This window comes from Xiphophorus hellerii, chromosome 3, assembly GCF_003331165.1.
Source record: "Xiphophorus hellerii strain 12219 chromosome 3, Xiphophorus_hellerii-4.1, whole genome shotgun sequence".
NCBI classification, from domain to species: domain Eukaryota; kingdom Metazoa; phylum Chordata; class Actinopteri; order Cyprinodontiformes; family Poeciliidae; genus Xiphophorus; species Xiphophorus hellerii.
In genome coordinates, this window is record NC_045674.1 from 20,834,598 (window position 1) to 20,849,918 (window position 15,321).

Consider the following 15,321-nt stretch of genomic DNA (forward strand, 5'->3'; position numbering starts at 1 on the left):
TATATCTGGGGCATGTATGAAAACATCCAAACACATCCAACAAGAGGTGACTCACCGTGACACACAATCTGTGCTAAAATCATTCAGAGTAATTAATTTCTTTTAATTTAGCTATATATGACTGTTTGAACTCTTCTTTTAATAGTCCTGCCAGCACGTGTCCATCTTTCCCAAAGGGCTGGGCGTTGGGCTAAGGTTGCCGTTACTCTAGTGCCATTAAAAGAAATCAGAAGCAAGTTTTTTAACTTGATTCATTGACTTATAAAGAGTAAATGAATCTGTTTGCAAACAGATATGTGCCACTCGTTTAATCCGATAAACGGTCAATAGTGAGATCAAATAACTTTCTTCCCTGTGAATAAAGTTTTTAACCAAGCATGAATCTGTAAGTTTTGTTTTTGCTCTTCTCATTGTCATTGTCCATCCCTGCTAATCGAAAAGATATCTAAAAGCGGCAGTTTTAATAATGTTGCTATGGACTTATGTAGTTATTAGTTGTTTTTTTGTTGTTTTTTTTTTGTTTTTTACCAGTTATTTGTTATTTCTTACATTGTGTGTGAATTGTGAGACAGTTATTTTTTGTTTTTAAGCATATGCACTGACTGATGGCACTTTTTAAATTTCGTTGTTCTTGTGACAATGACAATAAAGATTTATCTTATCTTATCTTAGAGTACATTTTATGTTGTACTTAATGTCTACTTACCTAATTCATAATAATTTGAAATGTTAAGGGATTTGTACATGCCTTTTGCTTTAAATGAGTAAAACAGGTTTTCTCTGTGATGCCACAGTGACACGTAAGGCTGTGAAAAACCTTTACCTGAGTGATGAGACCACCCAAAGCTTAGAAGCATCCTGGGAGCTGGAAGACACTGATGTAGAGAGCTACAGGATTTCCTACACTGACCTCAGTGCAAACCAAGAGGAGGAAACTGTAAGTTATTAATGTTGTGAGCTGTCATGGTTTCAGGAAGATATGGGCCAAAACAGCATTTGTTGAGGCTGATCTGTGTTTTTATGTTTTGCACTCTTTCTGCGATTTGTGAGACATCTCCAAATATGTGTAGGTTTTGTCCTTGTGGGCATTATCGCACTGAACCCGATGCTTGTGAATCATTCAGAGACATTTCCCCTGGACAATTCTGAACACCAAACATATGAAGCAGACCACACTGAAGTAGCGTCTAGAGGAAAACCATTGTTATTTCAAACCTCCAGCCTCATGGATTGCACTACAGACGTCACTGCAGGGTCATGCAGTGCAGCCAGAAAACTGATTACACTTCTAGCTGCAGTCCACTCAGCCTCTTCTCCTGATCCCCTGTCCCTCTGAAGAGCCCTTGAGCTCAGTGTCATGTACTGACCCTGATCACTAATGCACACCCAAACACGTCCGCACAGGCCTTCCACCCTTCTGTCCCCTTGCCTCCATGTTTCTCTGATTCTCTCCCTCGTGACTTTTCTCTCTCTCCACCTCCCCCTTTCTCTCTTTTAATTTCCCGATGTGGTGTCAGAGCCACAGAAGATGGAGAGGCCAGGCCAAGCCAGAAGACAGCCCATTATCTTTTCTGTAGCCATTTACCTCAGTGGGAACACAGATGGAGGGCAGCTGAGAAAAGAGCAAAAACACAAAAACTAAAAAACACCACTGGAAAGTAAAACAGTCATTAACAACATGAGAGAAATGCCTAAACCTGTCCGCTGATAAATAAAGGATGTTTTAAGCTGTAGCTTTAGTGTTTACTCTTTGTTCATGTTGTTGAGGATAATAAAAAAATAATAATTTCTTAACAGTGGACAGCTTCACTTACTATTAAATGCTGTTTCCTTTCATCAATAGCCTTGTAAAAATCAAAAACACATTTATTTTTAAATTTACTCAAACATTTTTAATGCTAATTTTTCCAAATGAATGAATGCTATGATTTGTTGTACGAAGGCTTGTTCTCTGTTCAGCTCACTTCCCCCAGTGAAGCTACATGTACATGAGACTGCTGTCTGGAAACTGCTCATATTCTCAGACGTTGATTGGGGGTTGTCCTGTCAGACCGTCAGTTCCTGAAACAACACAAAATATAACTTGCAAAATTGCATGCATGGTTAGTTCAACCTCGCTGGACTGCACACAGAGTAAAAAATCTTGTGAGGTCCAAATGACTCTGTCTCTTAAGACCGCAGCAGGATTAACAGAAACTCTGGGTTGGCTGTAACATCTACAAAGACAAAGACAGTTAAAATGTATCTCATGCTGTCTAATTTTTACAAAAAATACCGTTTAATTTGTCCATACTCTAATGGTAGCATTATACTACACCCACTTGAGACACATCCATTTGTAGATTTTCTAAAGAACTTGATAAGTTTTTTTTCCACCTCAATCGTCTCTCCAATCTGCAATTCAGGAGTAAAACCAGGCACAATGTGGATCTGCATAACTCCAAATAACACCTTATATCTTTTTTTTTTTTGTATCTAGATATCCGTTGGTGGCGGACAGAAAAGTGCGTTGCTCCACTCTCTACTACCAGACACGCAGTACAAAGTGACGGTCACACCAGTGTACCTTGATGGACAAGATGGCATCAGTGCTTCTGCTTTGGGTTCTACATGTAAGCCTAAATATCCTGAAAACACAAACACACCCCGTCTCACCAAAACATGGCATCACAGCGCTTGAATGATGTCGTCTCATTTTAAAGAAGCAGAGGATTCTATGTTAAATTATCAGGACTTGTTTTAGATTTGATGAAAAGAAACTATAAATTATGGAAGCACAAATGCATAAATAATATCTGTGAAGCCAGAAACGAAGCTCATGTTGTGGCTTTTATGTTTGACTGCTTAACTTAAAGAGCTGGACTTCACATAAAAAAAAAAAATTAAAAAATTTCAACTAGGTTGGTTTTCTTACCCTGTAGTAATTGAGTTTTGCAGATTGGAGCTTTATTATGTACTTTCTTTCATATCCATTATAAATGTTCAATTTAGTCAAGATCAAGACTGCTGCTGGACCTTTCTGTGAATCGATCTACCTTTCCAGAAGAAATGTTTTACTGTTTGCTCTGTGGCAGCGTCATCCTTCAAAATGGCCCCACCTTTATGATTACAAGACAAGTCTCTAAAATTTCAATCCACATCTCTGCATTAACCATAGAGGTAATGAAAACTGTGCGGCTTCTGATCTGAGATGCCGCATCATTGATGAAAAGCAGTTTGATGATGCATCCATTTCATGTGACAAGATGTTCTTATGGGTAAAACTGTTTATGAATTTTGTATTTGCACTTTCATAACTACAATCCTGATATGTTATACACACCATATTTCTTATATTATGTATTTTACCTTGACATTTTCTTTGCTTTTTTCTTTAACTTTTTATTAATATTAGATTCTTCAGGAGATAAAATTAATAAAATGAAATTCTAGGAGCTTTGTTGCACTTTCTGCTGTTGCTGCTTGCCGCTCTCTTTTTGTCACTACATTTTCTGTCAATTTATAGTTTTTGGAATAAATTACTTTTTTTGTTGTTGGAAAGTAAAACAACTCAGCCAAAATTCTCCAGGAGTAATAATTTCATATTTCATTGCCACTAGTTTAATATTCATGCAAGTTATGAATTATTAACCTGTGAGGTTATTTCAAGGTTTCCTTGTTTTCTGTGAATGAAATATGCAGGTTTCAGTTTAGGAAAATAGGCTGAAAGATAATGAAGAATTTATTTGCTCTAAGCAGAATGCTAATTTGCACTTCGTACAATTTATGTTAATTCATGTGCCGGATGGAGAATATGAATTAAGGTGATGAGAAATACTGATGCTTTCCTAATTGTCTTAATAAGAACTCCTCGTTGTTCCAGCAGCTCCTTAAATAGTGAAATGATTAAATTAGTCCAATTGATTCTCTTTACCATTGTTCAACCTTTTTTTTTGAGTAGCACAGATTGTCTCTTTGTTATGCAGCAAAATAACACGTCAGATTAAACATGTCATATTTTAAGATTAGAATGCCATAAATAATCATCAGTCAAATTAAACTGCCATTGTCCCAGACTATAGTCATAAATTACAACAAAGACATATACTGTGAAAGTACTTAGAGAGTTTGAGGGTTAAAGCCCCCATAAATCAAGAGCTAAAGAGTTTTACAACCTTGCAATTATTTTTCGTTTGCATCGGGAAGAAAATGATTCATGTTAGAACCAAAGCTTAGCCAGTTCTTCCCCTGGCATTCTTAACCAGTCTCCATACAGCTTCTAGAAAAGTTAAACTGTTCAGCTTTTCAATTTTTTTGCAAATAGTCCTGTGCTGATGCTATAAATGAATAACTTCTTTATGGATGTGCTCTGTAAAATCTGTAAAAAGGTCAAGAGATTTTTGTTTATTTCTTGAACAAATGAACAAACTGGCCATACTGGATGCATGAAGTTATTTGCTCTCTATAAGACTCAGTGAGACTTGAATTGTAGTGGTTGTTTAAGCAATAAAATTCAGAATCAAATCATACCGTGTGCAATCAGAAAACATGCAGACCTTCTCTGCAGCATTCAAGTCAAGTTCGCCTTTTTGTTTTTGTTGCTTTGGTAGTGCCTCTCTTGTCTCCTGAAAATCTACGTGTGTCAGAGGAGTCGTACAACCGCTTCAGGGTCTCCTGGGATCTGCCTCAGTCTCCGACAGAAGGTTACAGGATTGTCTACCGGCCCATTCATGGTACACACACACACACACACAGACTGAGATCCAAAGCAGACAGTTTAAAGCTTAAAAAAACCAGCATTGTAGCACAAAAATATGTGCATCCTCTCCACTCTTTCATTGAGACGTCATTAAATGACCATTTTAGCTGTTCTGTTCTGCGTCTGCTGCTAATTACTTCACCAAGCCATGGATCCAGTATTTTATAGTTTCCAACTGTTTTCAATCACCTAAAAGCAATTATTTTACCTCCGAGGAGCAGGTACAGGCAAACGTGCTGCATTGATATTATTTTTAGGAATGTTCAAGAAAAAGAAAAGTCCCACACAGACCTTCAATTTCACACATATACACAGCTAGACTGGAAGAGACTTTTGGTGTATGTTGGCACAGACACAACTCAATCTGTATTTTATGAGGATTATTCCATTGGATGGTGTGTTAGCATAATAACTTGAATTACTTAGTTTTATACATTTTTTAAAAAAGCTCATCCAGGAATCTGTGACATCTGTTACTCAGTAGGTTTAGAAATTTCTCTTTCTGTTTTTCAAAAGTAGTGTTTACATGTTCCTACATTATTTTTGCAGATCAAACTAAAAGTTCTGGCCCACTCTGCTTTTTTCTGTGTTTTTATACATGTTTTGTTTTGTTTTTTCCTTTTTGTAGTTCAAAGTCCAGTTTTGGAGACGACAGTAGACGAAGATGTGAACTCAATTCTCCTCCTGAATCTTTTAAGCGGGACAGATTACAGTGTCCAAGTGACGGCTTTCTACCCAGGAGGACCAAGTGAACCACAGCTCATTAATGCGAAGACATGTAAGCATTTGACATAATAATACCACAAGAATTCATATTTTATTGAATTCTTGTGGAATTATTCCCTTCTGTTAAATAAGAAGAGTTTCCCATTTAGCAGACGAAAAATTGTCAGGTTACATATTATTGCAAAAAAAAAAAAAAAGAATAATTCATTTTAAAATTCAGTGTGAACATGCTGATGGTGGAAATTAAGTATAGTCAAATTGTTTATTTAAATGAATATGAAATATTAAGTGCAGACCAAAACACACCTGGGTAAAATGTACAACTTTAAGATTTAAAGGAATATATTTTTTTACTATGTTAATATTTAGACTGATGCTTAAGCATAAATAGAGCAGTTGTGAAAAACATTGAACATTAAAACATTTGAAAAGCACTTGTCATTTCCTTTTCAGTGTTGGTCTATCTGTTGGTCTATCACACAAATGTTCTTCGAACATGTTTGTGGTTGTAATATCTCATGGAATAAGATATTAGGATTTAAACAATATGAAAACTTCAAGTTGTATAAGTTATTATGACGGCCATTAATATCCTTTGAAACAGGATCTAATTATTGGAACAACTTTTTATAAACCTGTTAGTTTTAGTTGTTAAAATAAAAAAAATAAAAAAAATAGGTTGCATCACTAAAAAGTCACCAGCTGATTTTTTTTCTTTTGTTTTTTTTAGTTCCGTTTTATTATGAAAAGACACTGGGACCATTACAGAGACAGAGACCCTGGTTGCAGAAAAAGGAATGCCATTTTAGAAAAGCACAAATGTGTAACATGCATATTAATTGCCTGCTTATTCCATGCAAACTAATTTCCATTGAGACCTTAGCAAACAGGCTGAAAAGCAGAAGGATATTAATATTTCCCATTCAGAAAGTGAGAACAATCCTTTCTGCATATAGATTTGAAATCAGTGGCTGGAGTAAAACCCAGCAAAGAGGCTTTTATTTCTCTCATCTAAAACAAAGAGATGTAGAAATGAGAAGACTAACAGAGATATTAGATAGAAAGTTAGATGCATTGCCTTACAGTACACTCGTCTGTCATCTTCAATTATGACAACTTCTTGGTGTAAAACTAATTACATTTATGCCACTGGTTTAGCATGTCTATGTTTTAGTGTCAATTGCTTTACTCTCTTGGTTTTTAAATGAAATTTAAGTCTTTGTCCTTTTTCTCATGCATTTATCAGCGTTTACACCGCAGTGTAATTTGTTGCTGGCAACGCAAGACTAAATACTTATAATCTGTTGATTGCAATCAATCCTCTGCCCTGCTGTATTGTCGGATGCATCAGATTTGCTTATGTTACACAACTATTAGCATGATTTGTTCCTGTTCACTCCTCAATGGAGGAACTAATTTATTATTCTCTTTGCATGCTAGTAATATGGATGTTTTAAGAATGTTCCCCTGGGTTCTCTTACTGCAATGTAATCTTGAAAGCCGATAGGCATGTGTGCTCCAAATAAATCATACACAACATGCAAAATCAAAAACTAATTAATTGAGACGCTGGAGCTTTTACAGTCATAGCAATGCATTTGAAACCAAACAAGCATTGTGGTACTCGACAAATCGAGGTTAAGTTTTTCTTTTATTATTTTCTCACAGAGTTTCTTAAGAGAAAGAAAGAAAAGTTAAGTTCCCTGTTTTATATCACAGCTTGAACAACAAATGTAACAAAGTCAAATTTCTTATTTCTCCTACAGGGCAATTTCAGACACTCACATCTATCATTAGTTATGCAGTTTTAATGTGTAGACATACCTTAATGATTTTATTTGGCTTAACCATTAGCATTTCTAAGTTTGTATGCAAAGTAGATTTAATATCGTGTATTCATGGTCACTAATCTGTCCAAACACATATACTGACAATATGCTTTATCTCTCCTTTAAAGTTACTTAGTCAAATGGATATAAGGCCTTAGTATGGGAAAACAAGTTTGGTCATTTATTTTACAGATGGTTTCTAAAATAGTGTATTGTTGAGTACATTAAACAGATTACACAAAGGAAAAGGTGTGGACTGTCTCAAGTGCTCAGAAAGAATATTATAGATATTCATGTTGAAGGTTGTAAGTGTCTCATTGTGTTTTCTTATGGACCCAACAACAAACATTAGCTAGGTACCATATTAGACTTAACAGAGGTTTATTACAAGAACACAGAATGAACCAAAAGGTTTGAGAAAACAGAACAACAGACACATGAAGAGCATCAGGAGAATCCAAGGAGAAATGGAAAAAGAGGGGAAATAAATGCTAATAAAGAGCTAAGATGAGATGTGTGCTGTTGGACTAAACTCCAACAGATTTTGAGAACCATATCTCCTATAAAAGCGGTCCGCCAGATCGTGAGACAACAGCGAACCTCTCACTTCTTGGATGCTAGACGAGCTGCAACCTCAGGAGGTTTTGATGCATTTTGAGCCAAAAAGCATATCGACAATCCCCAAAGTTGATTACAATGTAGACTGATGGGACAAAACTTGAGCTTTTATGCCAATGACATCTGTTTTATGTCAACATGGACCTTTCAAAGAAAAGACTACACAACACACAATATTAAGCCTACTTTGAAACATGAATAGAAGTCATCGTTGTCTATTAAATTAAAAACAAACTCCAATTTTTAGTAAGTATGAAATAAATAGCATATAATGCCATCATATGTTTTAAGTAAACTGGGTGTAATAGTACACTTTTGTGTCTCTGCATCTTATTTAAAACAGCAACTGTGTGTCACATACATTATTCAGTAGTATTTAACATAAAGCACCTGCTTCCCTGTATATATCCATTTTATATTCTCAGCATATTCAACTAATAAGAAGGAAAGTAAGCAAGTGACTCCTTGGAGACTTGCTTTATAATAGCACGCTGTAATTCAAGAGAAAAACAAGTTCCTGCTGTTTAAGTAGCATACTTTGCAGTGTCCAGCATGCAACCATGATATTTTGCAGCAAAACATCTAAGGCCCAACTACCTTTCTTTTTTTTATTGTTTCTAACTCTGTCTACCTGAATTTTATGTCAGTTTACAGCTTTCACACTTTTGTGGATCACACAAAAAATAATTTAATTCAGTTTATTTATATAGCACCATTTCACAACAAACATTGTCTTTAAAAATATAATTTCCATTCAGTCACATGCATCCCGATTGATCCTAGTTATCAAACAGTAGAATGAGCTAATCGTTCAAAGCAGTTTGGAAAGTTTCTAAGGAAACCCAGCAGATTGCATTGAGTCAAACATGTAGCGACAGCAAAAAATCTCTATTTGAAACATGAAGGGAGTTGTTTAAAAAATAACACAATCTGCAAAAAACAAAAGAAGCAAAAAAAATGCATCTTTTTTTTGTTCCATTATTGAACTATAAGCCAAACATCTGTATCTGATTCAAACATCCCTCGAATCAAATATTCTGGATGCACATTATATGCAGTCTATCAAATGTTTTTTCCATTTTATTCTTGAAATAAATGTCTGACTCCATACCTTTGAGGTGATTAGCTCAGAGGAAGCAGGCTGAAGGATCATTGGAGGAGAGCAGATGATAGAGCTGCACTGATGGAGAAGAGATATAAAAGTTGTTCTTGCATAATGAAATTATCACAGTTAGAATTGTAATTTGTTTTTCAATGCAAATGATCACTGGCTGTTATAAATACAGTCATTGCTCAGTTTGGATTCATCTCCCTGAATCTCTCCTGATTGATTGTGTTGGTAGAAAAAATGTGTTCACAGGATTTAAACAAATTTTTATGGCAAAATCTCAGTTTTCCAAACTCCAATTTGAACTGTTTTCAAACCTTCATTGGGTCATATTAGAAGGATTTAATCTCAGGAAAGGGAATGAAATCTGGAAATATTGTATCAAGTAAAAACTGGAAAATGCCTCATTCAAATGCCTTGCATGTCCCCTGACTACAATGCAAACATGTTATTGGTTAATTCATCAAATTCATCATCATCATCTTGTAAGCGTGTATTTGTTGCTTTTCTGTGATAATACAGACAGAAGCTATTTCTCATAATCAGCCCCAGTTTGTTTAAAGCCACATGTTGAATCAATCTCTCTGTGTCTCACTCCAGTGTTCCTTGGTGTTTCTGGCTTGTCAACCTACCAGGTGCGCTCCAACAGCATGTGTGTTCAGTGGCAGCCTCTTCTGCACGCCACATCTTACCGGGTCTCCATACAGTCTGTACTCAGTAAGTATATTTACTGGTGGATGCTTTGTCTGTTTACGTAACGTTTTGAAAAATCTCTCGATTTTCCTCTTGGAAACGGAGTCTAAAAGACAGATTTATTTCATTTAATGTAAAAACTGAAGTATCCTAACACATTCTTGTATTATCTAATTTCACACCACTGTGTGCTAACTTACTGCTGTGTAGGTATATGATACTCCATCAAATTATATACAGATACCAAATTATTTACTGGAATTTTGTCCCATTCATCTAGACAGAAAGGTGGTGTTAACTAAGGGTTGAACAACATTATTGCTCAAACACAAAAATGTTTATTCTGATTTAATGTCGGACAGTGAGGGGAAAAACAGTTTCTTTTTATAGAGTGTATGTAAACATCTTCTTTCAACCATAACTAAATTTTCATTAAACGTTTTATGTGAGCCAACTTTGTCTCAAACGGTGATATGCTCTATGAAAAACCAACATCTGTGCAAAAAAACACCCTCTGGAGTAGCACTATACAAACACTGTCTTCGTTAATGAAGTGTTCGTTTCTACACAGATAATGGTGCTCTCATTTGTGCATTTTATTTGCATGACAAATAATTACACAAGCATTTTAATGACCATGCGCGCCATTTTACAGTCCTATTTATTTTCTGCCACTGACCAGAGTTGTGCTTCGTGACGCACAGTTTTTTATGACTTTCTTGTGCCAAAAACCCCTTCTGTAAACTTATTTAGCGCAATAGCAGCTGTGGATACCTCTGAGTAGCATCTCACTTAGGATAGTGTCTATTGGATCATTGTTATGTATTAAAAACAGAGGGTAGTTATGTGTTACATGCCTGGGTGAGGCGGAGTTTACTTTAAGATCACAGAGCCAACTGGCTACTTAAACAACTTCAAAATTGTAAAAGTGTGAAAAATAATTTGCAGTTATTTCCTTTTATCTCTCAGATTGTTTCCCTATTGATTACTCTCCAACATGAGATACAGTAGGAAACAGAATTAAACCATTGAAACTTACAAATGTCAATCGTTACTCTGCACTACAGTTTAAACCAGATGTTTACATGCACTCAATAAAAAGTCATATGCATTTTTTTTGTCACTATCTGAAGTTAAATCAGAACAAACATTTCTTGTTTTAGGTCAGTTAGAATTACCAAAATTATTTATATTTTCTAAATGCCAGAAAGAAAACATATAAAAAAACATAATCTGATTGATTTAGATTTAGAACCGAAACGCTCAGTTCCTCTAAGTCGAGGCTAAAGATTCACCTGCTTAAAGTTGCCTTTGACTCATAACAAGTAAGACATTGACCAGCATATTTTATGTCTACCTGCTTGAGGATTTTGAAAATGGCATTTGACAAAATGCAAAGTTTATTTGTTGATGAAATATGTTATACAAATAAACTTGACTTGAAGAATAGAGTAAAATTTCAGTGTCCAGATGTGCACCTTGATTGAGACTCACATCGACTCTGTGCTGAGATTCCATTCAAAGGTGCATTTACTAAATACTAACTTGGAGGGTTGGAATATTTAAGCAATCACTTATTTTATGTTAAACATTTTTGTTATTATTTTGTAGAAATTGGTTTTTACTTTAACATTAGAGGGTTTTATGCAACTTTTATTATAAAGCACTAACAAGCAATAAAAGAAAATAAAATGCACTGGTATATGTAGCGATGCACCAGTCAGAATTTGTTAGTTTATTTCCAATAATGAGATCTTCGCTTATACAGATTCTCTTTAAATATGACATAAAAAGGTTTAAGAACAATGTTCAAAATATGTCCAAGGTTCCTTGTCGTTTGCTGTCATGCTGCACTTATTTTAGCAGGAGAGGCAATATCTCACAGCTGTGTGGGAGTGTGGGCGTGGGTGTGTGAAACAGAATTTTACTATTTTAATTCAAAGACAAAAGAATTATGTGGTTTCCATTTTAAATTGTCCATAGTGCTTTATTTGAGTAATTAGCGTAATTAGCATAACTATAGCAGCACTTCTGGTTTTATTTGATTTTGGTTTACCTAAAAAGCTTTTGCTTCCCTGGTTTAGACATAATGCAGAAAAAGATTCAGAAAAATATTTTTTGAGAAAAAATATTTTGATCTGAGTTTTGTGTTATTTATTTGGCTTTTTTTAATTTCTCGCAGATGGTCAGAGACAAGAACTAAACCTGGGAGGTTCAGCTTCGCGCCACTGTTTCTATGACCTCACTCCCAGTAGCCAGTACCAGATCAGTATTTATACACAAATGCAAGAAATGGAAGGACCGTCTGTATCCATTACTGACATGACACGTACGTATGCATACTTTTATCCTCAGAAGAAGAAAAAAATGTTTTCAAACCTATTCATCAACCTTGACTCGCTCTCGTTTTCCCCAACATCCCTGTAGCTCCTCTCTGTCATGCATTTATCTCAGCTCTGCAATATGTTCTACTTGCTAAAGTTTTCTTTTAGTCCATCATGTCTACCTCTCTCTGAGAAGATAGCTTCTAGTGTTGCAGTTCATTGCTCAGCTGATGAATTGAGCTGAATCTCACATCTCCATGGACAAAGAGCGCTCACCTTACATGAATAGAGGGACACAATCACATGCACACTGACTAACACGCACTCAACCACACAAACACCTTAATAGAGAAGACAGCCGGTGATTTAATTTAGCAGCTAGTTTAAGGGTGTGGTTTCAGCAGGAATTGAAAAGTTCTCATCTCTTCTTCAGTAAAAGGTGCTGTTAGAAAATTCGTATTAGAATCCAAAGTAAGTTAACTTGAAATCCTTTAGGATTTCAATCTATTGTATTAGCTTTAGCCAGCTCTTGTCCAATGGGATAAAAAGTAAAGTTACTATAGATCATTCTGAATGCATGCAGCTAACCATGAAATTATGAGGATTATTTTGCTGTGCAGAATTTTGTTTATTTATTGACTATTTTATGTTGCTAATGAATGGACTACATTGATTAAATGTAGTCTAATTAAGAAGTTGTCTGGTTAAATTAAGAGAAATGAGACAGATGGCTACTCTATGAACTTTCAATTTTTGTGTGTTATTTCTGGAATGCCCATAATTTTATTGTTTAAGGTTAAATAACTGGATAGCTTTTGATAAAATTGGCTCCTTACGTCTTGTGCCATTACTAGTTTGATATTTAAGTGCACAAACCAGTGGTACTCCCAGAAAAGTTTTATAGTGGTGGCCAGACTTGACCACCACTATGAAACTTTTCTGGGAGTGCAGTAAAAATATTAGAGGGGGCGCAGCTTTTTATTTTATTTTTAATTTTATAAATGTGTGTATTTAGTTAGTTATTGGGGTTTACATTTATGTCTTGAATGAATTTAATGACTCTACATGCCTTTCTATGACCTGAACACGGTTCCTTGATTCTCTAGAATAGCCATTTGATTTTAAAGAGCGTCCCATGCATTGCATCCTCCCCAACTCCCCCGGACCACCACTACTGACACAAGCAAGCTGTTGATGTTTGTAGTTGGCAAATAAATTTTGTCATGGCATTACTTTATTACATTGTTGTATGTTCTTTTCTTTTTCTGTGTGGTTATTCAAATGTAGTTTCAGAGCCGACTCCAGTTCCGACTGAACCTCCCAGCACAGAGCCCACTCCCACCATCCCGCCTGCTAAAGAAGGTAAACTTTAACCACAACATGAAGAACAGTGTATCTGTTCTTCGTGAACAGGTAGAATAGTATAATTTCTGAGTAATTCAGAAATATCTAGCTTATAATTTGGGAACATTTACTAAACTGTGAAAAAAATATAATGTGAAAAAGAATCATCTTTTTCCATAAAATCATCAAACAATTTCTATAGAGTTTATGTACTGAAGCTGCTTTACTTTGTCTTGGCAGCCAAATAATTCACAATGGCAGTGATCAAAGGAATGAAACCATTTTGGACAGCAGAGCAGATGACAACAGTATGTACGAGGCTTAGTGCATGGCTGAGTGATTTACAGATTAATTAAAGACAAAATATTCTAGTGATTTATATATATAATTTCCCGGTATGTGTAGAGGTGAAGTGCAGCGGAAGGTCATCTGTTAGACAGATGAGAGCTGCTATATTGTGAGATGTCAAATGAAATTGATGGTTTTCTGTTCCTTTTCTGAGGCGAAAAAGCTCTGCTGTCTCTCCAAAGGGTCATCAAGAGGGACGAGGGTAGGGAGGCAGTTTCTGTCCCTCTCTGATCCTAACATATCTGAGCTCTGGTCAATGAGTTTACCTGCTTCTTTAAAATGTTTATTGAGCCTGGAGACATCCCTAGCACTCAAACAGCACTATACAGCAGAGGATAGTGCACCTGCAGGGACCGACCATGAGAAGATCTCCAGGAGACATCTTGATAGATTCTTAGTTTCTTCAGAAAATAGTCTACTTATTCCCTTCTTGCACACAACTTTGGTGTTGGTGCTCCAGTCCTTTCTGTTGTTAACATATACACACAGTATTTACAGCTGACAACCTCCTCCAATTATCTCCCATATAACTTGACACAATGGTCATTTTTACTTTGTGCTTTTCAAAATAGGAAGAAAGGAAAAGCATGCACATAAAGCAGATGCATCTTTATCTTTATAACTCTGATTCACTTGTATCTATAGTTAGAGAAATAAAGATTTTTAGATAAACAAGGCTGAGTGAGGACTCAAGTTCATCTCATTTACTGCACATAAGGAGGACGGTTACAGAAGTTTAAAAATCTCCAAAGATTAGTATTAAAGAATGGCTTCAAAGTTTTCAGTGTGAGATTATGCTTACTGTAAATCTGTCTAAAAACGTTCTATAGATCTTTAACAGGGAAACAAAAGCCTAAAAGTTGGTATTTCTTAATGAGTATTAAGGAGCCAAGATCAAAAATTATTTATTTTATGTCACGATTTTTCCATATAAATGGAGACTACAGTAGAGGTTTTAGCATATTTTCTTGCCTCAGTTGTTGCCTCGCCTCAGAGTGGCCATGATTGAATAAACTAAAACCTGTCAAAGTTGAAGTGACCCAAGTTAAAGTGTTTGAGTTGAGAAAATGATCAAAGATAAATCCAAAATCAAATTAACATCAAAAGAGGCATTACCAAATAAGTCATTGATGAACAAAACACTTTGCTGACTGGTAAAAGCAGGATATGTTTTGTTTCTCATTATAACTCTGGTTTATTTGAGTCCTGTTTGTGTGTGTGTTTGCTTCACTCTGCAATAATTGATTTCACATGTTTCTGTTTCCGTGATGTTGTCATTTCTGAACTAACGCTACTTGAGTCACAATGGGGAAAAAAGCAGAGCCTCTCAACCACTGGCTTCAGTCTAACAATAGTCTTACATTTTTATTACTTTCAAATGTGCGTGCCGAAGTCAAAAAGCAACTGCTAAACACAAAGCCTTACATCATTTGTGGGTGACCCCTGAATCCTAATCGTTGAATGAAAACAGGAAGAAGCTACAAACAGAAGCAATTTATTTCTACCTCATTAAAGTAACTGTAACTTGATGTATAATACTGTAAATTAAGTAAACTATAGCACAAATCATAGCTGATCATAACTGATTGATTT

At 35.5% G+C, this 15,321-nt stretch overlaps 1 protein-coding gene across 3 annotated transcripts in view; it reads left to right on the forward strand.

The window, feature by feature from the left end:
* LOC116717697 (collagen alpha-1(XIV) chain-like) overlaps nucleotides 1-15,321 on the forward strand; it is a 125,847-nt gene that overhangs the window by 55,247 nt on the left and 55,279 nt on the right. For all 3 annotated transcript variants that reach the window (XM_032559246.1, XM_032559248.1, XM_032559247.1), the window contains 7 exons: nucleotides 795-937; nucleotides 2,480-2,612; nucleotides 4,590-4,712; nucleotides 5,367-5,516; nucleotides 9,620-9,736; nucleotides 11,895-12,041; nucleotides 13,324-13,398. In XM_032559246.1, the coding sequence (XP_032415137.1) occupies nucleotides 795-937; nucleotides 2,480-2,612; nucleotides 4,590-4,712; nucleotides 5,367-5,516; nucleotides 9,620-9,736; nucleotides 11,895-12,041; nucleotides 13,324-13,398 (888 nt within the window). The remainder of the gene's footprint in view (nucleotides 1-794; nucleotides 938-2,479; nucleotides 2,613-4,589; nucleotides 4,713-5,366; nucleotides 5,517-9,619; nucleotides 9,737-11,894; nucleotides 12,042-13,323; nucleotides 13,399-15,321) is intronic.